Source organism: Corvus hawaiiensis (genome assembly GCF_020740725.1).
Source record: "Corvus hawaiiensis isolate bCorHaw1 chromosome 34 unlocalized genomic scaffold, bCorHaw1.pri.cur SUPER_34e, whole genome shotgun sequence".
In the NCBI taxonomy this organism is placed as follows: domain Eukaryota; kingdom Metazoa; phylum Chordata; class Aves; order Passeriformes; family Corvidae; genus Corvus; species Corvus hawaiiensis.
In genome coordinates this window covers 59,549-86,660 of record NW_025963259.1, presented here as the reverse complement: position 1 = coordinate 86,660, position 27,112 = coordinate 59,549, and the positions used below count along the sequence as shown (strand labels likewise).

The window sequence follows — 27,112 nt, the reverse complement described above, 5'->3', positions numbered from 1 at the left end:
CCTGGGCCACCTCGTCCCCTGTCCCCACACGTCCCCGCGTGTCCCCGGCAGGTGGGGGCGGGGGCCATCGGCTGCGAGCTGCTCAAGAACTTCGCCATGGTGGGGCTGGGCTGCGGCCCCGAGGGCAGCGTGACCGTCACCGACATGGACACCATCGAGAAGTCCAACCTGAACCGTCAGTTTCCTCTTCCGGCCCTGGGACGTCACGGTGAGGGGCGGGAACGGCCGCAGCGTTGGTCGGCGGCGGCTTGGCCAGCACCAAGCTGGAGGTGGGCGGCGAGGGGGAGGGGCCTGAGAGGGAGGAATTTGGGCAGCCATCCTCAAGGTGCTGCCGGTGAGTTGGCCAAGGTCAACGGTTGAGTTTCTGGTCAACATCAGTGGCTGAGTTTCTTGGCCAAGGTCAACGGTTGAGTTTCTTGGTCAATGGCAACAGCTGAGTTTCCTGGTCAATGTCAATGGTTGAGTTTCTGGGTCAACATCAGTGGTTGAGTTTCCAGGTCAATGTCAATGGTTGAGTTTCTGGGTCAACATCAATGGTTGGATTTCTTGGTCAACGTCAGCGGTTGAGTTTCTTGGTCAACATCAACGGTTGAGTTTCTTGGCCAACATCAACAATTGAGTTTCATGCTTGACATCAACAGTGGGGTTTGTGCTCAATGTTAACGGTTGAGTTTCTTGGCCAATGTCAACGGTTGAGTTTTTTGGTCAATGTCAACGGTTGAGTTTCTTAGTCAATGTCAATGGTTGAGTTTCTTGGCCAGGTCAACAGTTGAGTTTCTTGCTCATTGTCAACGATTGAGTTTCTTTGCCAACATCAGCGGTTGAGTTTCATGCTTGACATCAACAGTTGAGTTTCTTGGCCAAGGTCAACAGTTGAGTTTCTTGGTCAATGGCAACAGCTGAGTTTCCTGGTCAATGTCAACGATTGAGTTTCTTGGCCAACATCAACAATTGAGTTTCGTGCTTGACATCAATGGTTGAGTTTCTTGGTCAACGTCAACGATTGAGTTTCTTGGCAAACATCAACAATTGAGTTTCATGCTTGACATCAACGGTTGAGTTTCTTGGCTAACACCCAACGGTTGAGTTTTTTGGCCAAGGTCAACGGTTGAGTTTCGTGGTCAAAGTCAGCAGTTGAGTTTCTTGGCTAACGCCAACGGTTGCATTTCCTGGTCAATGCCAGTAGTTGAATTTCTTGGGCCAACGTCAACGGTTGAGTTTCTTGGCCGACCTCAACAATTGAATTTCGTGCTCAATGCCAACGGTTGAGTTTCCTGGTCAATGCCAACGATTGAATTTCTTGGCCAACGGCAGCAGCTGAGTTTTGTGCTCAGCATCAACGGTTGCGTTCCATGTTTGATATCAGCAATTGAATTTCTTGGGCCACCGTCACCCATTGAGTTTCTTGGCCAATGTCAACGGTTGAGTTTTTGGTTAACGTCAACGGTTGAGTCTGTTGGCCAACGTCAGTGATTGAGTTTCCTGCTTGACGTTAACGGTTGAGTTTCTTAGTCAACATCAACGGTTGAGTTTTATGCTTGACATCAACGGTTGAGTTTGTTGACCAAGGTCAATGGTTGAGTTTCTTGGTCAACATCAACAGTTGAGTTTCTTGGCTAACATCAATGATTGAGTTTCATGCTTGACATCAACGGTTGAGTTTCTTGGCCAATGTCAACAGTTGAATTTCTTGGCCTATGTCAATGGTTGAGTTTCTTGGCCAACGTCAACAGTTGAGTTTCTTAGTCAACACCAATGGTTGAGTTTCCTGCTCAGTGTCAACGGTTGAGTTTCTTGGCCAACATCATGGTTGAGTTTCTCGGCCAACAACAACGGTTGAGTTCCCTGGTCAATGTCAACGGTTGAGTTTCTCGGCCAACACCCAATGGTTAAGTTTTGTGCTGAACGCCAACGGTTGAGTTTCGTGCTCAATGTCAATGGTTGAGTTTCTCAGCCAACACCAACAGTTGAGTTTCATGCTTGACATCAACAGTTGAGTTTCTTGGCCAACACCCAATGGTTGAGTTTTGTGCTCAATGTCTACGGTTGAGTTTCTTGGTCAACATCAACGATTGAGTTTCTTGGCCAACACCAACAGTTGAGTTTCTCAGCCAGCATCAACAGCTGAGTTCCCTGCTCAATGTCAACGATTGAGTTTCGTGCTCAATGTCAACAGTTGAGTTTCTTGACCAATGTCAACGATTGAGTTTCTCAGCCAACACCAACAGTTGAGTTTCTTGACCAATGTCAACGATTGAGTTTCTCAGCCAACACCAACAGTTGAGTTTCATGCTCAGCATCATCGCTTGAGTTCCTTGGATGCGCGATTGGATTGGGAAAAGGGGCGTGGCTTAAGAGGGCGTGTCCCAAGGGGCGGGGCTCACAGCCCAGGTGTTTCCCTCTCCAGAAGCTGAAGTCGGAGCGGGCGGCGGCGGCGGCGCGGGAGATGAACCCGGCGCTGCGCGTCTGCAGCCGCACCGACCGCGTGGGCCCCGACACGAGCGCGTCTACGACGACGACTTCTTCGAGGGGCTGGACGGCGTCGCCAACGCCCTGGACAACGTGGACGCCCGTGAGCTCGGGGGGCCGCGGGCTCTGGGGGGGCTCCGGGGGCCGCAGAGACCTCCAGGGGTGCTGGAGGGACCCGTGGGGGGCTACAAGGACCTTTGGGGGGCTACAAGGAGCCTTGGTCGTGCCCCGTAGCTCCTGGGGTGCCCCAAAGCTGAGGGTGCCCCATAGCCCCTCGGGGTGCCCCATAGCCCCTGGGGTGCCCCAAAGCTGAGGGTGCCCCATAGCCCCCGGGGTGCCCCATAGCCCCCGGGGTGCCCCATAGCCCCTCGGGGTGCCCCATAGCCCCCGGGGTGCCCCATAGCCCCTGGGGTGCCCCATATCTGAGAGTGCCCCATAGCCCTTGGGGTGCCCATAGCCCCTGGGGTGCCCCATAGCCCCTGGGGTGCCCCAAAGCTGAGGGTGCCCCATAGCCCCCGGGGTGCCCCATATCTGAGAGTGCCCCATAGCCCCTCTGGGTGCCCCATAGCCCCCGGGGTGCCCCATAGCCCCTGGGGTGCCCCATATCTGAGAGTGCCCCATAGCCCTTGGGGTGCCCCATAGCCCCTGGGGTGCCCCATAGCCCCTGGGGTGCCCCAAAGCTGAGGGTGCCCCATAGCCCCCGGGGTGCCCCATATCTGAGAGTGCCCCATAGCCCCTCTGGGTGCCCCATAGCCCCCAGGGTGCCCCATAGCCCCTGGGTGCCCCATATCTGAGAGTGCCCCATAGCCCCTGGGGTGCCCCATAGCCCCTGGGGTGCCCAAAGCTGAGGGTGCCCCATAGCCTCTGGGGTGCCCCATAGCCCCTTGGGGTGCCCCATAGCTGAGGGTGCCCCATAGCCCCTGGGGTGCCCCATAGCCCCTCGGGGTGCCCCAAAGCTGAGGGTGCCCCAAAGCTGAGGGTACCCCATAGCCCCTGGGGTGCCCCATAGCCCCTCGGGGTGCCCCATAGCTGAGGGTGCCCCATAGCCCCTGGGGTGCCCCATAGCTGAGGGTGCCCATAGCCCCTTGGGGTGCCCCATAGCCCCTGGGGTGCCCATAGCTGAGAGTGCCCTATAGTCCCTTGCAGTGCCCCATAGCCCCTCGGGGTGCCCCATAGCTGAGGGTGCCCCATAGCCCCTGGGGTGCCCCAAAGCTGAGGGTGCCCCATAGCCCTTGGGGTGCCCCATAGCCCCTGGGGTGCCCCATAGCTGAGAGTGCCCTATAGTCCCTTGCAGTGCCCCATAGCCTCTGGGGTGCCCCAAAGCTGAGGGTGCCCCATAGCCTCTGGGGTGCCCCATAGCCTCTGGGGTGCCCCAAAGCTGAGGGTGCCCCATAGCCTCTGGGGTGCCCCAAAGCTGAGGGTGCCCCATAGCCCCTGGGGGTGCCCCAGAGCCCTCGGGGTGCCCCATAACTGACCCAGAGGCCCCGGGCAGGGCTGTACCCGGACTGGCACTGTGTTTACTCTTGGGGTGCCCCATAGCTGGGGTTGCCCCATAGCTGATTTGGGGTCCCGGGCAGGGCTCTATATGGACTGGCACTGTGTTTACTATGGGGGTGCCCCATAGGCCCTGCTTGTGCCCCATAACCCCTGCTTGTGCCCCATAGCCGATTTGGGGTGCCCCACAGCCCCAGGGGTGCCCCACGGGTGATTTGGGGTGCCCCACAGCCAATGTGGGGTCCCGGCAGGGCCATACCTGGACCGGCAACTGTGTTTACTGTGGGGTGCCCCATGACCCCTGGTCATGCCCCATATCCGAGGGTGCCCCATGACCCCTGGTCATGCCCCATATCTGAGGGTGCCCCACAACCCCTGGTCATGCCAAATATCCGAGGGTGCCCCATAACCCCTGGCCATGCCCCATATCCGAGGGTGCCCCATAACCCCTGGCCGTGCCCCATATCCGAGGGTGCCCCACAGCCAATTTGGGGTGCCCCGTGGGTGATTAGGGCTCCCGGCAGGGCTCTACATGGACCGGCGCTGCGTTTACTACCGGAAGCCGCTGCTGGAGTCGGGCACGCTGGGCACGAAGGGCAACGTGCAGGTGGTGATCCCGTTCCTGAGCGAGTCCTACAGCTCGAGCCAGGACCCCCCCGAGAAGGCCATTCCCATCTGCACCCTCAAGAACTTCCCCAACGCCATCGAGCACACGCTGCAGGTGCGTCCGGCCGTGCCCGGGGGTGCCCGGCGGCTGTGGGGGCACCGGGTGGGTGTGGACAGGTGTGGGGGCACCGGCTGGGTGTGGGGGCACCAGGTGGATGTGGGGGCACCGGGTGGGTGTGGGGGCACTGGGTGGGTGTGGACAGGTGTGGGGGGACCTGGTTGGGTGTGGGGGCACTGGGTGGGTGTGGGGGCTCCGGGTGGGTGTGGGGGCACTGCGTGGGTGTGGGGGCACCGGGTGGGTGCGTCCAGCCCTGCCCGGGGGTGCCTGGTAGGGCTGTGGGGGTACTGGGTGGGTGCGTCCGGCCGTGTCCAGGGGTGCCCAGTGGCTGTGGGGGCACCTGGTGGGTGTGGGGGCACTGGGTGGGTGTGGACAGGTGTGGGGGGCACTGGGTGAGTGCGTCCGGCCATGTCCAGGAGTGCCCAGTGGCTGTGGGGCCACCAGGTGGATGTGGGGGCACTGGGTGTGGTGCGTCCGGCCGTGTCCAGGGGTACCCAGTGGGTGTGGGGGCACCCGGGTGGGTGTGGGGGCACCTAGTGGGTGTGGGGGCACCTGGTGGGTGTGGACAGGTGTGGGGGCACCAGGTGGGTGCGTCCATCTGTGCCCGGGGGTGCCTGGCGGGTGTGGGGGCACTGGGTTGATGTGGGGGCACTGGGCAGGTGTGGACAGGTGTGGGGGGCACTGGGTGGGTGCGTCAGGCCGTGTCCAGGGGTGCCCGGCGGCTCTGGGGGCACCTGGTGGGTGTGGGGGACTGGGTGGGTGTGGGGGACTGGGTGGGTGCGTCCGGCCGTGTCCAGGGGTGCCCGGCGGCTGTGGGGGCACTGGGTGGATGTGGGGGCACTGGATGGGTGTGGACAGGTGTGGGGGCACCGAGTGGGTGCATCTGGCTGTGCTCAGGGGTGCCTGGCGGCTGTGGGGGCACCTGGCGGGTGTGGGAGCACCTGGCGGGGGTGTCCGGCCGTGCCAAGGGGCACCTGTGGGTGTGGACAGGTGTGGGGGGCACCGGGTGGGTGTGTCCGGCCGTGCCCAGGGGCACCCGGACAGGTGTGGGGGGCACCAGGTGTGTCAGGCTGGGCAGCGCCAGGGTGGTACTTGGGGGGTTCCAGGTGGTTGGGGGCTGGCTGGGGGTCCTGGGGTGCCCTTTGGGGGTTCCCTGGTTTGGGGGGTTCTGGTTTGGGGTGTTCTGGTTTTGGGGGATTCTGGTTTGGGGGTTCTGTTTTGGGGGTGCCCGTTCTGACGGATTCTGGTTTTGGGGTTCTGGTTTTGGGGTGTTCTGGTTTGGGGTGTTCTGGTTTTGGGGGGTTCTGGTTTGGGGGTTCTGGTTCTGGGGGTTCTGGTTTGGGGATTCCTGGTTTTGGGGGTTCTGGTTTTGGGGGGTTCTGGGGGGGTTCTGGTTTTGAGGGGTTCTGGTTTGGGGGGTTCTGGTTTGGGGAGTTCTGTTTTTGGTGGGTTCTGTTTTTCGGGTGTTCTGGTTTGGGGGGTTCTGGTTTGGGGGGTTCTGGTTTTGGGGAGTTCTGTTTTGAGGGGTTCTGGTTTGGGGGGTTCTGGTTTGGGGGTTCTGGTTTTGGGGAGTTCTGTTTTGAGGGTTCTGGTTTGGTGGGGGTTCTGGTTCTGGGGGGTTCTGGTTCTGGGGGGGTTCTGGTTTTTGGGGGGGTTCTGTTTTGGTGGGTTCTGGTTTTGGGGTTCTGGTTTTGGGGTGCCCGTTCTGAGGGGTCCCGGCTGCCCGGACCCCCCCGCTGACAGCCCCTCCCCCCTGCAGTGGGCCGTGACGAGTTCGAGGGGCTCTTCAAGCAGCCGGCCGAGAACGTGAACCAGTACCTGATGTGAGCGGGGGAGGGGCCCCCAAATCCCACGGGAACCCCCCCAAATCCCACGGGAATCCCCCCAAATCCCACGGGAACCCCCCCCAAATCCCACTGAATCCCCCAAATCCCATGGGAACCCCCTAAATCCCACGGGAATCCCCTAAATCCCACAGGAACCCCCCCACATCCCACAGGAACCCCCCCAAATCCCAATGAATCCCCCAAATCCTACAGGAATCACTTAAATTCCACAGGAATGCTCCCAAATCCCACAGGAATCCCCCCAAATCCTAATGAATCGCCCCTAGATTCCACGGGAATCCTCCCAAATCCCAATGAATCCCCCCAAATCCCACAGGAATCCCCCCAAATCCCAATGAATCCCCCAAATCCCACAGGAATCCCCCCAAATCCCACAGGAATCCCCCAAATCCCACTGAATCCCCCAAATCCCGTGGGAATCCCCTAAATCCCACGGGAACCCCCCCCAAATCCCAAGGGAATGCCCCCAAATCCCAGTGAATCCCCCAAATCCTACAGGAATCCCCAAAATCCCACAGGAATCCCCCCAAATCCCAATGAATCCCCCAAATCCCACGGGAACTCCCTAAATCCCACGGGAACCCCCCCAAATCCCACAGGAATCCCCCAAATCCCACAGGAATCCCCCCAAATCCCAATGAATCCCCCCAAATCCCACAGGAATCCCCCAAATCCCACAGGAATCCCCCAAATCCCACAGGAATCCCCCCAAATCCCACAGGAATCCCCCCCAAATCCCAATGAATCCCCCCAAATCCCACAGGAATCCCCCAAATCCCACAGGAACCCCCCCCAAATCCCACAGGAATCCCCCCAAATCCCACAGGAATCCCCCCAAATCCCAATGAATCCCCCCAAATCCCACAGGAATCCCCCAAATCCCACAGGAATCCCCCCAAATCCCACAGGAATCCCCCCAAATCCCAATGAATCCCCCCAAATCCCACAGGAATTCCCCCAAATCCCACAGGAACCCCCCCCAAATCCCACAGGAATCCCCCAAATCCCCCAGGGCTCCCCCCACGTCACCCCTATCTGGGGGTACCCGTACAGCTCCCTGCTCATCCCCCCACACCCCCCATCACCCCCCTCCCCAGGAACCCCAAATTCCTGGAGCCGACCCTTCACCCAGCTGGGACCCCTGTGACCCCCCCTGACCTCCTGTGACCCCCCCCGACCTCCTGTGACCCCCCCTGACCTCCTGTGACACCCCAAAACCCCCCTGTGACACCCCATAATCCCCCTGTGACACCCCCTGTGACACCCCATAACCCCTGTGACACCCCAAAACCCCCTGTGACACCCTATAACCCCCTGTGACGCCCCGAAACCCCCAGTGACATCCTCTGTGACGCCCTGTGACACCCCATAACCCCTGTGACACCCTGTGATCCCCCCTGTGACACCCTGTGACACCCCGTGACACCCTGTGACCCCCAGTGACACCCCATTTCCCCCACAGGGACCCCAATTTCCTGGAGCGCACCCTGCGCCTGGCGGGGACCCCATAACCCCTGTGACACCCTGTGACACCCCATAACCCCCCTGTGACACCCTGTGACCCCCAGTGACACCCTGTGACACCCCATAACCCCCTGTGACACCCCATAACCCCTGTGACACCCTGTGACCCCCTGTGACACCCCATAACCCCTGTGACACCCCATAACCCCCTGTGACACCCTGTGACCCCCAGTGACACCCCATAACCCCCCTGTGACCCCCTGTGACACCCCATAACCCCTGTGACACCCCATAACCCCCCTGTGACACCCTGTGACACCCAGTGACACCCCATTTCCCCCACAGGGACCCCAAGTTCCTGGAGCGCACCCTGCGCCTGGCGGGGACCCCATAACCCCTGTGACACCCTGTGACACCCCATAACCCCTGTGACACCCTGTGACACCCTGTGACACCCCATAACCCCCCTATGACACCCCCGTGACACCCTGTGACCCCTGTGACACCCCATAACCCCCCTGTGACCCCCAGTGACACCCCATAACCCCTGTGACACCCTGTGACACCCTGTGACCCCCAGTGACACCCTGTGACACCCCATAACCCCCTGTGACACCCCATAACCCCTGTGACACCCTGTGACCCCCTGTGACACCCCATAACCCCCCTGTGACACCCTGTGACACCCCATAACCCCTGTGACACCCCATAACCCCCTGTGACACCCTGTGACCCCCAGTGACACCCCATAACCCCCCTGTGACACCCTGTGACACCCCATTTCCCCCACAGGGACCCCAAGTTCCTGGAGCGCACCCTGCGCCTGGCGGGGACCCCATAACCCCTGTGACACCCTGTGACACCCCATAACCCCTGTGACACCCTGTGACACCCTGTGACACCCCATAACCCCCCTGTGACACCCTGTGACACCCAGTGACACCCCATTTCCCCCACAGGGACCCCAAGTTCCTGGAGCGCACCCTGCGCCTGGCGGGGACCCAGCCCCTGGAGGTGCTCGAGGCCGTCCAGCGCAGCCTCGTCAGCGACCGGCCCCGGGCGTGGCCCGACTGCGTGGCCTGGGCGTGCCGGCACTGGCACCGCCAGTACAGCAACAACATCCGCCAGCTGCTGCACAACTTCCCCCCGGGACAGGTGGGCACCTGTTAATTATCTCATTAATTATCTCGTTAGCCTGGTTAATGACCTTGCTAGTCCCCATTACCTCCTTAAATCTCCATTACCTCGTTAACCACCGTTACATCATCAACCCCCACTACCTCGTTAAATCCCCATTACCTCATTAACCACCGTTACCTCGTTAACCCCAACACCCGCCAGCTGCTGCACAACTTCCCCCTGGGACAGGTGGGCACCTGTTAATTACCTCGTTAGCCTAATGACCTCATTAACCCCCATTTCCTCATTAAATGCCCGTTACCTCATTAACTGCTGTTACATCCTCAACCCCCATTACCTCATTAACCCCAACACCTGCCAGCTGCTGCACAACTTCCCCTGGGACAGGTTAATTATCTCATTAATTACCTCGTTAGCCTGGTTAATGACCTCCTCAACCCCCATTACCTCGTTAAAAGCCCGTTACCTCATTAACCACCGTTACCTCGTTAACCCCAACACCTGCCAGCTGCTGCACAACTTCCCCCTGGGATAGGTGGGCACCTGTTAATTAGCTCACTAGCCCCATTAATGACTCGTTAGCCTGGTTAATTACCTCGTTAACCCCTTTAAGTACCTTGTTAACCCCATTAATTACCTCGTTAGCCTGGTTAATGACCTTCTCAACCCCCATTACCTCACTAACCACCGTTACATCCTCAACCCCCGTTACCTCGTTAACCCCAACACCCGCCGGCTGCTGCACAACTTCCCCTGGGACAGGTTAATTATCTCATTAATTACCTCGTTAGCCTGGTTAATGACCTCCTCAACTCTCATTACCTTCTTAAATCTCTGTTACCTCATTAACCACCGTTACCTCGTTAACCCCAACACCTGCTGGCTGCTGCACAACTTCCCCCCGGGACAGGTGGGCACCCATTAATTATCTCATTAATTACCTCGTTAGCCTGGTTAATGACCTCGCTGACCCTCATTACCTCGTTAAATCCCCATTACCTCATTAACCACCGTTACCTCGTTAACCCCAACACCCACTGGCTGCTGCACAACTTCCCCCCGGACAGGCGGGCACTGCATTAATTATCTCATTAATTACCTCGTTAGCCTGGTTAATGACCTCGCTGACCCTCATTACCTCGTTAAATCCCCATTACCTCATTAACCACCGTTACCTCGTTAACCCCAACACCCACCGGCTGCTGCACAACTTCCCCCCGGACAGGCGGGCACTGCGTTAATTATCTCATTAATTACCTCGTTAGCCTGGTTAGTGACCTCATTAACCCCCGTTATCTCATTAACCACCGTTACATCCTCAACCCCCATTACCTCGTTAAAAGCCCGTTACCTCATTAACCACCGTTACATCCTCAACCCCCATTCCCTCGTTAACCCCAACACCCGCCGGCTGCTGCACAACTTCCCCCCGGGACAGGTGGGTGCCCATTAATTATCTCATTAATTACCTCATTAGTCTGGTTAATGACCTCCTCAACTCTCATTACCCTCTTAAATCCCCGTTACCTCATTAACCACCATTACCTCGTTAACCCCAACACCCGCCAGCTGCTGCACAACTTCCCCCAGGACAGGTGGGCACCTGTTAATAACCTCACTAGCCCCATTAATGACTCGTTAGCCCGGTTAATTACCTCGTTAACCCCTTTAATTACCTTGTTAACCCCATTACCTCGTTAGCCTGGTTAATGACCTCGCTAATCCTCATTACCTCATTAAATCCCCGTTACCTCATTAACCCCGTTACCTCGTTAACCCCAACACCCACCGGCTGCTGCACAACTTCCCCCCGGGACAGGTGGGCACCTGTTAATTAGCTCACTAGCCCCATTAACGACTCGTTAGCCCGGTTAATTAGCTCATTAACCCCTTTAATTACTTCTTTAGCCCCATTAATTGCCTTGTTAGCTTGGTTAATGACCTCGTTAACCCCCATTACCTCATTAACTGCTGTTACATCCTCAACCCCCATTACCTCATTAACCCCAACACCCACTGGCTGCTGCACAACTTCCCCCCGGGACAGGTGGGCACCTGTTAATTACCTCGTTAACCCTGTTAATTATCTCAGTAACCCGGTTAATTACCTTGTTAGCCCAATTAATGACCTCCTCAACCCCCATTACCTCATTAACCCCCATCCCTCGTTAACCCCAACGTCAGCCGGCTGCTGTGCAACTTCCCCCTGGGACAGGTGGGCACCTGTTAATTACGTTAGCCTGGTTAATTCCCTTGTTAGCCCAATTAATGACCTCGTTAACCCAATTAATGGTCTCATTAACCCCCATTCCCTCGTTAACCCCAACATCCGCCGGCTGTTGCACAACTTCCCCCTGGGACAGGTGGGATCACCTCGTTAATGCCGTTAATTATGTCAATAACCTCAAATACTTTGTTAACCTAATTAATTGCCTCATTAAGCTAGTTAATTTCTTTGTTAACTCATTACCTCGTTAACTTAATTTCATTAAGTACAATTTCCTCATTAACCCAAATTTCCTCATTAATCCCAATTTCCTCATTAACCTCAATTAACCTCGTTGACCCCAGTTCCCTCATTAACCCAAATTATCTCATTAACCCCAATTAAGTGCTCATTAACAGCAATGAAGAACCTCGTTAAGCCCAATTAAGAGCCTTGTTAACCCCAATTAAGGGCCTCGTTAACCCCAATTAAGAGCATCCTTAATCCCAATTAAGAGCCTCATTAACCCTAAGAGCCTCATTAACCTCAATTAAGAGCCTCATTAACCCCAATTAAGAGCCTCATTAACCGCCATTAAGAGCCTCGTTAACCCCAATGAAGAGCCTCATTAACCTCAATTAAGAGCCTCATTAACCCCTATTATGAGCCTCGTTAACCCCAATTAAGAGCCTCATTAACCCCAATTAAGAGCCTCGTTAACCCCAATTAAGAGCCTCATTAACCGCCATTAAGAGCCTCGTTAACCCCAATGAAGAACCTCATTAACCCCAATGAAGAGCCTCATTAATTTCAATTAAGAGCCTCATTAACCCCTATTATGAGCCTCGTTAACCCCAATTAAGAGCCTCATTAACCCCAATGAAGAACCTCGTTAACCCCAATTAAGGACCTCATTAACCCCAATTAAGGACCTCGTTAACCCCAATGAAGAGCCTCATTAACCCCCATTAAGAGCCTCATTAGCCCCTATTATGAGCCTCGTTAACCCTAATTAAGAGCCTCGTTAACCCCAATTAAGAGCCTCATTAACCCTAATTACGAGCCTCGTTAAGCTGCTGCCTTTGTCCCGCCCCCACAGAAGACGAACTCGGGGACGCTGTTCTGGTCGGGGCCCAAGCGCTGCCCCCACCCGCTCGTGTTCGACCCCGACAACGTGAGTGGGGTCACCCACGGGTGGGGCTGTGTCACCCACGGGTGGGGCTGTGTCACCTTTGGGTGGGGATGGCACCCACGGGTGGGGCTGTGTCACCTTTGGGTGGGGATGGCACCCACAGGAGGGGATGGCACCCACGGGTGGGGCTGTGTCACCCACAGGTGGGGATGGCACCCACGGGTGGGGATGTGTCACCCACGGGTGGGGCTGTGTCACTTTTGGGTGGGGATGGCACCCACGGGTGGGGCTGTGTCACCCACGGGTAGGGGCTGTGTCAACCATGGGTGGGGCTGTGTCACCTTTGGGTGGGGATGGCACCCACGGGTGGGGCTGTGTCACCCACGGGTAGGGGCTGTGTCAACCATGGGTGGGGCTGTGTCACCTTTGGGTGGGGATGGCACCCACGGGAGGGGCTGTGTCACCCACGGGAGGGGATGGCACCCACGGGAGGGGATGGCACCCACGGGTGGGGATGTGTCACCCATGGGTGGGGTTCTGTCACCCTCAGGTAGGGGCTGTGTCACCTTTGGGAGGGGCTGTGTCACCTTTGGGAGGGGATGACACCCTTGGGTGGGGTTGCTGTCACTTTCGGATGGGGCTGTGTCACCCATGGGTGGGGCTGTTGTCACCTTTGGGTGGGGCTGTGTCACTTTTGGGAGGGGATGGCACCCACGGGTGGGGCTGTGTCACCCTTGGGTGGGGCTGTGTCACCCACGGGAGGGGCTGTGTCACCTGCCTGCTCTGGGTGCCCCCCGTGCCCTGTGGGTGCCACGCTGTCACCTTTGGGTGCCACCTGTCTGCTCTGGGTGCCACCCAATGCCCCTTTAGTGCCACCCCGCCACCTTTGGGTGTCACCTGCCCGCTCTGGGTGCCCCCCATCCCCCTTTAGTGCCACGCCGTCACCTTTGAGTGCCACCTGCCCACTCTGGGTGCCCCCCATCCCCCTTTAGTGCCACCCCATCACCTTTAGCTGTCACCTGCCCGCTCTGGGTGCACCCCGTGCCCCGTGGGTGCCCTGTGGGTGCCCCGTGGGTGCCCCCGTGACGCCGCTGTGCCGCTGCCCCCCAGCCCCTGCACCTGGACTACGTGGTGGCTGCCGCGAACCTCTTTGCCCAGAGCTATGGCATCGCGGGCTCGCGGGACCGGGCGGCCGTGGCCGAGCTGCTGCGCCACGTCCGAGTGCCCCCCTTCGCCCCCAAGGCCGGCGTGCGCATCCACGTGTCCGACCAGGAGCTGCAGAGCGCCAGCGCCGCGCTGGGTACGGCCGGGGGCACTGCGGGCACTGGGGGGCACTGGGAGCACTGGGGGTATTGGGGGGAACTGGGGGCACTGGGGGGAATGGGGGCACTGGGAGCACTGGGGGCACTGGGGGGAATGGGGGCACTGGGGGGAATGGGGGCACTGGGAGCACTGGGGGCACTGGGGGGAATGGGGGCACTGGGGGGAATGGGGGCACTGGGAGCACTGGGGGCACTGGGGGGAATGGGGGCACTGGGAGCACTGGGGGGAATGGGGGGAATGGGGGCACTGGGGGGAATGGGGGCACTGGGAGCACTGGGGGTACTGGGGGGAATGGGGGCACTGGACCGGGAGCTGCAGAGCGCCAGCGCCGCGCTGGGTACAGCCGGGGGCACTGGGGAGAATGGGGGGCACTGGGGGCACTGGGAGTACTGGGGGGAATGGGGGCACTGGACCAGGAGGTGCAGAGTGCCAGCGCCGCGCTGGGTACGGCCGGGGGCACTGGGAGCACTGGGGGGCACGGGGGGTACTGGGGGAACTGAGGGGGAATGGGGGCACTGGACCAGGAGCTGCAGAGCGACAGCGCCGCGCTGGGTACGGCCAGGGGGGCACTGCGGGCGCTGGAGGGAATGGGGGTACTGGGGGGAATGGGGGCACTGGGGGAATGGGGGCACTGGGAGCACTGGGGGCACTGGGGGGAATGGGGGCACTGGGAGCAGTGGGGTTACTGGGGGGAATGGAAGCACTGGGGGTACTGGGGGGAATGGGGGGCACTGGACCAGGAGCTGCAGAGCACCAGCGCCGTGCTGGGTACGGCCGGGGGCACTGGGGGAACTGGGGGGAATGGGGGCACTGGGAGCACTGGGGGCACTGGGGGGAATGGGGGCACTGGGAGCAGTGGGGTTACTGGGGGGAATGGGAGCACTGGGGGTACTGGGGGGAATGGGGGCACTGGGGGGAATGGGGGCACTGGGAGCAGTGGGGTTACTGGGGGGAATGGGAGCACTGGGGGGAATGGGGGGAATGGGGGGCACTGGACCAGGAGCTGCAGAGCGCCAGCACCGGACTGGGTATGGTCAGGGGGGCACTGGGGGGAATGGGGGCACTGGGGGGCACTGGGGGCACTGGGAACATTGGGGGCACTGGACCAGGAGGTGCAGAGCACCAGTGCCGTGCTGGGTATGGCCAGGGGGCACCTGGGGCACTGGGGGGAATGGGGGCACTGGGGGCACTGGCGGGAATGGGGGGACTGGGAGCACTGGGGGCATGGGGGGAATGAGGGCACTGGGGGGAATGGGGGCGCTGGGGGCACTGGGAACATTGGGGGCACTGGACCAGGAGCTGCAGAACACCAGCACCATGCTGGGTACGGCTGGGGGGGCACTGGGAGCACTGGAGGGCACGGGGGGCACTGGGGGGAATGGGGACACTGGGAGCACTGGGGGGAATGGCAGGCACTGGGAGCACTGGGGGCACTGGACCAGGAGCTACAGAGCGCCAGCACCATGCTGGGTATGGCTGGGGAGGCACTGGGAGCACTGGGGGGCACTGGGTGAGGGCCTGAAGCACTGGGAGCACTGGGGGGAATGGGGGCACTGGGAGGCATTGAGAGGTACTGGGAGCACTGGGGGGCACCGGGTGAGGGCCTGAGGCACTGGGAGCACTGGGGGGAATGGGGGCACTGGGAGGTACTGGGAGCACTGGGGGCACCGGGTGAGGGCCTGAGGCACTGGGAGCACTGGGGGCTGGGGTGCCAGGAGTGCCGCAGGGGTCCCGTGGGTGCCCCATGGGGGTCCCGTGGGGGTCCCGTGGGTGCCGGGGTGCCCCATGGGGGTCCCGTGGGTGCCGCAGGGGTCCCGTGGGTGCCGGGGTGCCCCATGGGGGTCCCGTGGGTGCTGGGGGTGCCGGGGTGCCACGGGGGTCCCGTGGGTGCCCCATGGGTGCCCTGTGGGTGTCGGGGTCCCGTGGGTGCCCCGTGGGGGTCCCATGGGTGCCAGGGGTGCCGCAGGGGTCCCGTGGGGGTCCCGTGGGTGCTGGGGGTGCCGTGGGTGCCCCGTGGGTGCCCCGTGGGTGCCCCGTGGGTGCCACGTGTGCCCCCTCCCCGCAGACGACGGGCGCCTGGAGGAGCTGAAGGCGTCGCTGCCCAGCCCCGAGGAGCTCCCGGGCTTCCGAATGTTCCCCATCGACTTCGAGAAGGTGGGTGCTGCCTGCCCCACCCCCACACCACCACCACCCCCCCTGGGTGCCCCCCACCCACCCCCAGGGGCCCCCCCAGCCCCTCATCCAGTGCCCCCCAGTGCTCCCAGTCCCTCACTCAGGGTGGCATTCGCAGCTCCCCTCAGTGCACCCCCCCCCACCCCTGGGTGCCCCCTGACCCCCCTGAGTGCCCCCCTGACCCCCCGGGTGCCCCCCGGCTCCCCCTGGGTGCCCCCCTGACCCCCCCTGAGAGCCCCCCTGACCCCCCTGGGTGCCCCCCGACCCCCCCCTGACTGGACCCCTGACCCCCCCTGGGTGCCCCTCCCCACCCCTGGGTGCCCCCCCTGACCTCCCTGGGAGCCCCCCCGGCCCCCCTGAGTGCCCCTCTGACCCCCCGGGTGCCCCCTGACCCCCCCGACCACCCCCCTGACCCCTGAGTGTCCCCTTACCCCCCCAGGTGCCCCCTGACCCCCCCTGGGTACCCCCTGACCACCCCCAGCTGCCCCCTGACCACCCCGACTGACCCCTGACCCCTGGGTGCCCCTCTGGCCCCCCTGGGTGCCCCCCTGACCCCCCCTGGGTACCCCCCGACCCCCCCTGACTGCCCCCCTGACCCCTGAGTGCCCCCTGTCCCCCCCGGGTGCCCCTTGACCCCCTGGGTGCCCCCCCAGGTGCCCCCTGACCCCCCCGGGTGCTCTCGACCCCCCCTGACTGGACCCCTGACCTCTGTGGGTGCCCCTCCCCACTCCTGGGTGCCCCCCTGACCCCCCTGAGTACCCCCTGACCCCCCTGGCTACCCCCCGACCCCCCCTGGGTACCCCCTGATCCCCCCCCCGGGTACCCCCTGACCCCTCTGGGTGCCCCCCTGACCCCCCCCGGGTACCCCCTGACCCCTCTGGGTGCCCCCCTGACCCCCCCTGGGTACCCCCCCGGGTGCCCGCGGTGCCCGCAGGACGATGACACCAATTTCCACATGGATTTCATCGTGGCCGCCTCCAACCTGCGGGCGGAGAACTACGACATCCCCCCGGCCGACCGGCACAAGGTGGCACTGGGGGCACTGGGACAGGGGCTGGGGGCACTGGGGGGCACTGGAGGAGGGGCTGGGGGGCACTGGGAGGCACTGGGAGAGGGGTTTGGGGGCACTGGGGGATACTGGGAGGCACTGGGGGATACTGGGAGGCACTGGGAGAGGGGTTTGGGGGCACTGGGGGATACTGGGAGGCACTGGGGGAGGGGCTGGGGGGCACTGGGAGAAGGGCTGGGGACACTGGGAGCACTGGGAGAGGGGCTGGGGGGCACTGAAGGATACTGGGAGCACTGAGGGAGGGTTGGGGGCACTGGGAGGCACTGGGGGAGAGGTTGGGGGGCACTGGGAGCACTGGGGGGCACTGAGGGAGGGGCTGGAGGGCACTGGGAGCACTGGGGGGCACTGGGAGGCTGCCAATGTTACCCTGGGAGAGGGGTTGGGGGGGGGGCACTGGGAGCACTGGGAGAGGGGCTGGGGGCACTGGGGGATACTGGGAGAGGGGCTGGGGGGGGCACTGGGAGCACTGGGAGAGGGGCTGGGGGGGGCACTGGGAGCACTGGGAGAGGGGTTTGGGGGCACCGGGAGCACTGGAGGCACTGAGGGAGGGGCTGGGGGGTACAGGGGGCACTGGGGGCACTGGGAGAGGGGCTGGGAGGCACTGGGGTTGTTATGGGGTGTTCCAGGGTTATTATGGGGTGTTACCGGGTTGCTTTGGGGTGTTCCAGGGGTTGTTCTGGGGTGTTCCAGGGTTGTTCTGGGGTGTCACCGGGATGGTTATGGGGTGTTCCAGGGGTTGTTATGGGGTGTCACCGGGGTCTCTATGGGGTGTCACCGGGGTCTCTATGGGGTGTCACCGGGGTCTCTATGGGGTGTCACCGGGGTCTCTATGGGGTGTTCCAGGGGTTGTTATGGGGTGTTCCAGGCTTGTTATGGGGTGTCACTGGGGTTGTTATGGAGTGTCACCGGGGTTGTTATGGGGTGTCACCGGGGTCTCTATGGGGTGTTCCAGGGTTGTTATGGGGTGTCACCGGGGTCTCTATGGGGTGTCACCGGGGTCTCTATGGGGTGTTACGGCTGCTGGGGCTCCCGTGTGGTGTTTAGGATTTGTTATGGAGCGTACCAGGGGTTGTTTGGGGTGCTCCAGGGGTTGTTTGGGGTGCTCCAGGGGTTGTTGTGGGGTGTTACTGGCGTGTCTATGGGGTGTTATGGGTGCTGGGGGGCTGTGGGGTGTTCCAAGGTTGTTACGGGGTGTTCTGGGGGTTGTTATGGGGTGTTCCAGGGTTGTTATGGGGTGTCACCGGGGTGGTTCTGGGGTGTTCCAGGGGTTGTTATGGGGTGTCACCGGGGTGGTTATGGGGTGTTCCAGGGTTGTTATGGGGTGTTCCAGGGGTTGTTATGGGGTGTCACCGGGGTGGTTATGGGGTGTTCCAGGGGTTGTTATGGGGTGTCACCGGGGTGGTTCTGGGGTGTTCCAGGGGTTGTTATGGGGTGTTCCAGGGTTGTTATGGGGTGTTACCGGGTTGTTCTGGGGTGTCACCGGGGTCTCTATGGGGTGTTCCAGGGGTTGTTATGGGGTCTCTATGGGGTGTTCCAGGGGTTGTTATGGGGTGTCACCGGGGTGGTTCTGGGGTGTTCCAGGGGTTGTTATGGGGTGTTCCAGGGTTGTTATGGGGTGTTCCAGGGTTGTTATGGGGTGTCACCGGGGTGGTTATGGGGTGTTCCAGGGTTGTTATGGGGTGTCACCGGGGTTGTTATGGGGTGTCACCGGGGTCTCTATGGGGTGTTCCAGGGGTTGTTATGGGGTGTTCCAGGGGTTGTTATGGGATGTCACCGGGGTCTCTATGGGGCATTACGGCTGCTGGGGCTCCCGTGCAGTGCCCCAGCATTTCCTGTGGGGTGTGTGGGGCACACACAGAGCCCGTGTGTGTGTGTGTGACTCCGGTGCCCTGTGGGGACCCTCGGGCTGGTTTTTGGGGCCATCTCCCCCTCACCCCAAAACGCCTCCATCCCTCTGTGTCCCAGAGCAAGCTGATCGCGGGGAAGATCATCCCGGCCATCGCCACCACCACGGCGGCCGTGGTGGGCCTGGCGTGCCTGGAGCTCTACAAGCTGGTGCAGGGCCACCGGCGCCTGAGTTCCTACAAAAACGCCTTCCTCAACCTGGCCCTGCCCTTCGTGGGCTTCTCCGAGCCCCTCGCCTGCCCCCGCAACAAGGTGGGGATGCTGTGGGGCGGGGGGCACGGCCTGGAGGGGGTTTGGGGTCACTGAGGGGCGGGGGGCATGGCCTGGAGGGGGTTTGGGGTCACTGAGGGGGGTTTGGGGTCACTGAGAGGCGGGGGGTGAGGCCGGAGGGGGTTTGGGGTCACTGAGGGGGGTTTGGGGTCACTGAGGGGTGGGGGGTGAGGCCGGAGGGGGTTTGGGGTTAGTGAGGGGGATTTAGGGTCACTGAGGGGTGGGGGGTACAGCCGGACGGGGTTTGGGGTCACAGTGGGGCTGGGGGTCGCTTTCAGAGGGAGTTTGGGGTCAGTGAGGGATGGGGGGTGAGGCCAGAGGGGGTTTGGGGTCAGTGAGGGGCAGGGGGCACAGCCTGGAGGGGGTTTGGGGTCAGTGAGGGGTGGGGGGTGAGGCCGGAGGGGGTTTGGGGCCGCAGTGGGGCTGGGGTGGCTTTCAGAGGGGGTTTGGGGCCGCAGTGGGGCTGGGGGTCGCTTCCAGAGGGGTTTGGAGCCGCAGTGGGGCTGGGGGTCGCTTTCAGAGGGGTTTGGGGTCGCTTCCAGAGGGGGTTTGGGGCTGCAGTGGGGCTGGGGGTCAGTTCCAGAGGGGTTTGGAGCCGCAGTGGGGCCGGGGGTCGCTTTCAGAGGGGTTTGGGGTCGCTTTCAGAGGGGTTTGGGGCCGCAGTGGGGCTGGGAGTCAGTTCCAGAGGGGTTTGGGGCCGCAGTGGGGCTGGGGTCGCTTTCAGAGGGGTTTGGGGCCGCAGTGGGGCTGGGGTCGCTTTCAGAGGGGTTTGGGGTCACTTTCAGAGGGGTTTGGGGCCGCAGTGGGGTGGGGTCGCTTTCAGAGGGGTTTGGGGCCGCAGTGGGGCTGGGGGTCGCTTCCAGAGGGGTTTGGGGCCGCAGTGGGGCTGGGGGTCACTTTCAGAGGGGTTTGGGGCCGCAGTGGGGCTGGGGGTCACTTTCAGAGGGGTTTGGGGCCGCAGTGGGGTGGGGTCGCTTTCAGAGGGGTTTGGGGCCGCAGTGGGGCTGGGGGTCGCTTTCAGAGGGGGTTTGGGGCCGCAGTGGGGCTGGGGGTCGCTTTCAGAGGGGTTTGGGGTCGCTTTCAGAGGGGTTTGGGGCCGCAGTGGGGCTGGGGGTCAGTTCCAGAGGGGTTTGGGGCTGCAGTGGGGCTGGGGTTGCTTTCAGAGGGGTTTGGGGTCACAGCGGGGCTGGAGTCGCTTTCAGAGGGGTTTGGGGCCGCAGTGGGGTGGGGTCGCTTTCAGAGGGGTTTGGGGCTGCAGTGGGGCTGGGGTTGCTTTCAGAGGGGTTTGGGGCCGCAGTGGGGCTGGGGGTCAGTTCCAGAGGGGTTTGGGGCCGCAGTGGGGCTGGGGTCGCTTTCAGAGGGGTTTGGGGCCGCAGTGGGGCTGGGGGTCGCTTCCAGAGGGGTTTGGGGCCGCAGTGGGGCTGGGGGTCGCTTTCAGAGGGGGTTTGGGGCCGCAGTGGGGCTGGGGGTCGCTTTCAGAGGGGTTTGGGGTCGCTTTCAGAGGGGTTTGGGGCCGCAGTGGGGCTGGGGGTCACTTTCAGAGGGGTTTGGGGCCGCAGTGGGGTGGAGTCACTTTCGGAGGGGTTTGGGGCCACAGTGGGGCTGGGGTCACTTTCAGAGGGGGTTTGGGGCCGCAGTGGGGCTGGGGGTCGCTTTCAGAGGGGGTTTGGGGCCGCAGTGGGGCTGGGGTCACTTTCAGAGGGGTTTGGGGCCGCAGTGGGGTGGGGTCACTTTCAGAGAGGTTTGGGGCCGCAGTGGGGCTGGGGTCACTTTCAGAGGGGTTTGGGGCCGCAGTGGGGTGGGGTCACTTTCAGAGGGGGTTTGGGGCTGCAGTGGGGCTGGGGGTCGCTTTCAGAGGGGGTTTGGGGCTGCAGTGGGGCTGGGGTCACTTTCAGAGGGGTTTGGGGCCGCAGTGGGGTGGGGTCACTTTCAGAGGGGGTTTGGGGCCGCAGTGGGGTGGGGTCACTTTCAGAGAGGTTTGGGGCCGCAGTGGGGCTGGGGGTCACTTTCAGAGAGGTTTGGGGCTGCAGTGGGGCTGGGGTCACTTTCAGAGGGGTTTGGGGCCGCAGTGGGGCTGGGGTCACTTTCAGAGGGGGTTTGGGGCCGCAGTGGGGCTGGGGTCACTTTCAGAGGGGTTTGGGGTCGCTTTCAGAGGGGGTTTGGGGCTGCAGTGGGGCTGGGGGTCACTTTCAGAGGGGGTTTGGGGCCGCAGTGGGGCTGGGGTCACTTTCAGAGGGGTTTGGGGCCGCAGTGGGGTGGGGTCACTTTCAGAGAGGTTTGGGGCCGCAGTGGGGCTGGGGTCACTTTCAGAGAGGTTTGGGGCCGCAGTGGGGTGGGGTCACTTTCAGAGGGGGTTTGGGGCTGCAGTGGGGCTGGAGTCGCTTTCAGAGGGGTTTGGGGCCGCAGTGGGGCTGGGGGTCACTTTCAGACGGGGTTTGGTCCCCCCACGGCCCTGCCGCCCCTCGGCTCTGACCGTGCCCCGCTGTCCCCAGTACTACGAGGTGGAGTGGACGCTGTGGGACCGGTTCGAGGTGCAGGGCCTGCAGCCCGACGGGCGGGAGATGACCCTGCGCCAATTCCTCGCCTACTTCAAGGTACTGGGAGGGACTGGGATGGACTGGGAGGAGCTGGGGAGCAGCCCAGGGAGATGGGGGTGGGGGGAAGGTGAAGCCCCCGTGGTGGGCGATGTCCCCACGGCCCCGCTGTCCCCCCCTGTCCCCGCAGAAGGAGCACCGGCTGGAGATCACCATGCTGTCCCAGGGCGTCTCCATGCTCTACTCCTTCTTCATGCCGGCGGCGAAGCTGCGCGAGCGCCACGACCAACCGTAGGGCACTGGGGATACTGGGGACACTGGGGATACTGGGGACAGCGGGGACACTGGGGACAGCGGGGGGACAGTGGGGACACTGGGGACAGCGGGGACACTGGGGATACTGGGGACAGCGGGGGGACACTAGGGACAGCAGGAACAGCGGGAACAGCGGGGAGGGGACACGGCCAGGGGGCTCAGGGGGACAGGAGGTCTGGGGAAAGGACACAGCCGCGTCCTGGGGAGGGGGGTGGGTGGGACAGGGCCAGGCCGTGTCCCCTCCCCGCAGGGTGCCCATCCCCTCTGGGTGCTGGGGTGGCCTGGCGGTCACTGTGTCCCCTCCTTGTGTCACCCTGGGATGGACAGAGATCATGGGCCAAGTGCCTGCCATGTCCTGGCCTCGTGTCCCTGTCACGTCCCGGCCTCGTGTCCCAGCCTCGTGTCCCTGTCACGTCCCGCCTTGTTCCCCTGCCCAGGATGACAGAGACTGTCCCACGTCCCTGCCATGTCCCCAACTGTCCCCTCAGGATGACAGAGACTGTCCCATGTCCTTTCACATCCCTCCATGTCCCTTCGTGTCCCCCACAGCCCCCTCAGGATGTCAGAGACTGTCCCGCGTCCCTCCATGTCCCTCTACATCCCCCTCAGGATGACAGAGACTGTCCCACGTCCCTCCACATCCCCCACCGTCCCCACACGATGTCAGACACTGTCCCACATCCCTCCACGTCCCTCCATGTCCCTGCCACGTCCTTCCATGTCCCCCACCAGCCCCGCACGATGACAGACACTGTCCTATGTCCCTCCATGTCCCTGCCACGTCCCCCACCGGCCCCGCACGATGACAGACACTGTCCTATGTCCTTCCATGTCCCTCCACGTCCCCCACCGGCCCCGCATGATGACAGACACTGTCCCACGTCCCTGCCATGTCCCTCCACATCCCTCCATGTCCCCCACAGTCCCCTCAGGATATCAGAGACTGTCCCATGTCCCTGCCACATCCCCGACTGTCCCCTCAGGATGACAGAGATTGTCCCATGTCTTTTCACATCCCTCCATGTCCCTCCACATCCCCCACCATCCCCACAGGATGACAGACACTGTCCCATTTCTCTCCACATCCCTCCATGTCCCCCACTGGTCTCACACGATGACAGACACTGTCCCACATCCCTCCACGTCCCCCACAGTCCCCACATGATGACAGACTGTCCCATGTCCCTCCATGTCCCTGCCATGTCCCTCCATGTCCCTGACTGTCCCCTGAGGATGACAGAGACTGTCCCACGTCCCTCCATGTCCCCCACAGTCCCCTCAGGATGACAGAGACTGTCCCATGTCCTTTCACATCCCTCCATGTCCCTGCCATGTCCCTTCACGTTCCCCACTGGCCCCTGAGGATGACAGAGACTGTCCCACGTCCCTCCACGTCCCTCCATGTACCTCCACGTCCCCCACCATCCCCACACGATGACAGAGATCCTACCCCCCATCCCCACCCCCGCCATGCCCCCTATCCCCGTGACCCCTATCCCCATGTCCCCCACCCATGCCCCGTGTCCTAGCACGTACCCCCGCCATGTCCCCCATCCCCACACGATGACAGAGATCCTACCCCCCATCCCCACCCCCCACCATGCCCCCCTATCCCCGTGTCCCCCACCCGTGCCCCGTGTCCCAGCGCGTGCCCCTGCCGTGTCCCCCATCCCCACATGGAGATCCTACCCCCCACCCGTGCCCCCTATCCCCGTGCCCCCCACCCGTGCCCCATGTCCCAGCGCGTGCCCCCCATGTCCCCCATCCCCACACGATGACAGAGATCCTACTCCCCATCCCCACCCCCGCCATGCCCCCTATCCCCGTGTCCCCCACCCGTGCCGCGTGTCCCAGCGCATGTCCCCCCCCGTCCCCGCAGGATGACGGAGATCGTCACGCGGGTGTCCAAGAAGAAGCTGGGCCGCCACGTCAAGGCGCTCGTGTTCGAGCTCTGCTGCAACGACGACAGCGACGCCGACATCGAGGTGCCCTACGTGCGCTACACCATCCGCTAGGGGGCGCCCGCCGGCCCCAGCCCTCCCCTCTCCGCACGGGCCCCGCCCCCCGTCACGCCCCGCCCCCTCTCCCCACCAATAGTCGTCGTTGTGTCAGCCCCGCCCCCTGGGTGAGGGCGGGGTTTGGGGGCGGGGCCAGGGTCCCGCCCAATAAACATAGACCTTGGCAAAAAAAAGGGGGCGTGGCTTGAGTCACGTGGCAGCGGTGAGGAACGAGCCCCGTGATGGCGGCGTGGATTTATTGGGGACATACGGGGGGGTGGACGTGTGGGGCTCGGGGTCACCCGCAGGCGGCTGCGGGGCTCCTCCGTGTCGCTCACGGTGTCACCTGGGGAGGGCCAGCACAGCCCCGTGTCACCCCCCCCGTGTCACCCGCGTCCCGGTGGTGTCACCTCTGGACGCGTCCTTCTCAGTGTCACGCGGTCACTGCTTCACCCTCGGTGTCCCCAGCGGTTCCCGGGGGGCTCTCGCTGTCCCCAGCCAGGTGACGTTTCTGCCGCAGGAGTTGCCGGTACCCGCGTGGCCGCGGCTTCCACGGTGGCCTGGAGCTCGGCCACCTCCACGGCCAGCGTCACCCCTGGGGACAGCGGGGACACCGAGGAGGTCACAGGGGTCACGACCTTCAGGCCCTCCCCAGTTTTGGGGGACCCCCGTCGTTCTTTGGGGACACCCCCGCTTTGGGGCATTGCCCCCTGTTCTTGGGACCCTCCCTGGGTTTTTTTGGGGAACCCCACCCTCGCTTTGGACCTCCCCAGTTGCTCCCAGTTGCTCCCAGTTTCCCCCAGTTCTCACCCTTCTGGAAGCTGCCCTGCGCCTGCCGCAGACTGGGGGGCACCAGGACCCCAAACCAACCCAGGGGGTCCGGGGGGGGGCCGGGCGGGGGCTCCCCCTTTGTCCGGGGCTCCCCCTTTGTCTGGAGCCTCCCCTTTGTCCGGAGCTCCCCGGCGCTGCCGCAGCCCTGGGGGACAGAGAAAGGTCAGTGACCCCCCCCAAAACCACTGAGGAACCCCCCCAGCACCCCAACATCTCCCCAGCACCCCTTAGACCCCCCCCTCCCACACACACCCCAAATTCCCCCCCAGCACCCCCAATCTGCCCCCAGCACCCACTGGGGACCCCCCAAGGGACCCCAGAACCCCCCCCGGGGACCACCCAGCCCCCCCCTCACCGTCACCCCCCCCCCTGCTGGGGGTCGGGGTCCTCGGGGTCCCCCCCCGTTCCAGGCACCTCCTCAAAGCGGGGGCGTCCCTCGGGGTCCTGCCTGGGGGCGACACGGTGGGGACAGCGTCACCACAGGGACATCCCAGCACCCCCCTGTCACCCCCCTGAACCCCCCCACCCCCCACACTGGGGGCACCAGTGTCACCCCTGGGTCACCTCCCCATACTGGGGACACCGCTGAGTGTCCCCCCCCCACTGAGTGTCCCCAATGTCCCCTCACATCCCTCCCTGTGTCCCTGTCCCCCCCAGCAGTGTCCCCGTCCCCCCAGCAGTGTCCCCATCCCCCAATGTCCCCCCAGAACTGACCCCATCCTCCAATGTCCCCCCCAGCAGTGTCCCCATCCCCCCAGCAGTGACCCCATCCCCCTCTGTCCCCCCCAGCAGTGTCCCCATCCCCCACTGTCCCCCCCAGCAGTGTCCCCGTCCCCCTCTGTCCCCCACCTGCGGCACACACGGACTCGGGGCACCATGGTGGCCCCGTACTGCAGGGACGAGACGCGGTGACAGCCCAGGGAGTAACGGGCCTGAGCCAGGGACAGCCAGCCCTGGAGGGACAGTGGGGACACTGGGGACACAGCACGGGGACAGCCACCCCAGGGGGGTTCAGAGGGTCAGGAACAGCCCTGGAGGGACCCAGGGTCATTGAGAGGGACACAGGGACATGGGCTGGGGGGACACAGAGGGCCATGGGGGCCACGTGCATGGAGAGCGTGACCCCGTGGCACATCCCTTTGTGTCCTCACAGAGCGTCCTGGGGGTGGGTGACGTGTGCCCCCCACCCCCGTGTGTCCCCAGCCGTGTCCCCATGGGGTTGGCACATCCCTGCGGTGGGTGGCACCCTCCAGGTGTGTCCCTGTGGCAGGTGGCACCTCCTCACACGTGTCCCCACGAGGGGTGGCATGTCCCCGGCATGTCCCTGTTGTGTCCCCGTTATGTCTCCGTTGTGTCCCTGTTGTGTCCCCGTTGTGTCCCCTCACCTGCCGCAGGTGCTCCTCCAGCTGCTCCCGGCGCTGCTGCAGCAGCTCCAGCGCCTCCATCACCTCCAGCGCGGCCGCGTCCAGGGACAGCGACAGCGACCCTGGGGGGGGACACGGCTCAGGACCCCCGGGGGGACCCCACGGGCTCCCCCAGACCCTCCAAAACCGCCCAGGGACCGGCCCGGCGTCCTCCAAACACCCCCGGGCCCCGGAGACCCCCAAAAGCACCCCCGGGCCTCCCAAAACGCCCCCGGAGACCCCCGAGAAACACCCCCATGCCTCCCAAAACGTCCTCGGAGACCCCCAAAAACACCCCCGGAGACCCCCCCAAACACCCCCGGAGACCCCCAAAAACATCCCCGGGCCTCCAAAAACACCCCCGGAGACCCCCCAAAACACCCCCGGGCCTCCCAAAACACCCCCGAGCCCTCGGAGACTCCCCAGACACCCTCGCCCCCCCCGCCAAAAGACCCCATCAAAACACCCGCGGGCCTTCAGAAACCCCTACAAACACCCTTGGGGCCCCCTGGGACCACCCCAAACTCCTTCGGGCCCCGGGAGACCCCTCCCAAACACCCCCGCGTCGCCGGAGACCCCCCCAAGCAGCCTCGGTCCCCCGGAGCCCCCGGGCCGCCCTCACCGGCCATCGCCGCCCGCGCCGCGCCCTCAGGCCCGGCCCCGCCTCGTCCAATCACAGCCGGCCCCGGCGCCTCTCGGCCAATCAGCGGTCGGAAGGCGGGGCCTGCGTGAGGGCCGGCGGCGAGGCGGGGTGACGCCGACCAAGCCGCCATCTTGGGTGAGGGCGCAGCGTTTCCCGCCCCTTCCGGCAGCATCG

General features: G+C 63.2%; 2 protein-coding genes across 2 annotated transcripts; one reads left to right on the top strand and one right to left on the bottom strand.

The window, feature by feature from the left end:
- Window positions 1-39: 39 nt before the first annotated feature.
- Window positions 40-24,297, top strand: LOC125320770 (ubiquitin-like modifier-activating enzyme 1; the record flags this gene model as incomplete). The annotated part of the gene is given in 15 exon segments (XM_048293178.1): window positions 40-180; window positions 182-208; window positions 2,408-2,495; window positions 2,498-2,572; window positions 4,488-4,688; window positions 6,447-6,510; window positions 8,958-9,153; window positions 12,444-12,518; window positions 13,587-13,776; window positions 15,865-15,953; window positions 16,906-16,998; window positions 19,006-19,197; window positions 21,708-21,809; window positions 21,940-22,040; window positions 23,944-24,297. Coding segments are annotated over 15 exon segments (1,770 nt in total), but the record flags the coding sequence as incomplete, so codon positions are not given.
- CCDC115 (coiled-coil domain containing 115) lies at window positions 24,286-26,980 on the bottom strand. The gene is made up of 6 exons (XM_048293177.1): window positions 26,918-26,980; window positions 26,278-26,378; window positions 25,742-25,845; window positions 25,307-25,340; window positions 24,872-25,037; window positions 24,286-24,656 (listed from the first exon to the last, which is right to left on the bottom strand). The coding sequence occupies exons 1-6, from the start codon at window positions 26,922-26,924 to the stop codon at window positions 24,511-24,513; spliced, it is 558 nt and encodes a 185-aa protein (XP_048149134.1). The 5' UTR covers window positions 26,925-26,980; the 3' UTR covers window positions 24,286-24,510.
- Between the last annotated feature and the right edge of the window lie 132 nt (window positions 26,981-27,112).

Coding starts and splice junctions, on each gene's coding strand:
- CCDC115 (XM_048293177.1), bottom strand. Junction 25,846..26,277: donor TGGAGGAGCACCTGCGGCAG/GTGAGGGGACAC, acceptor CTGTCCCTCCAG/GGCTGGCTGTCCCTGGCTCA. Junction 25,341..25,741: donor CGAGTCCGTGTGTGCCGCAG/GTGGGGGACAGA, acceptor TGTCGCCCCCAG/GCAGGACCCCGAGGGACGCC.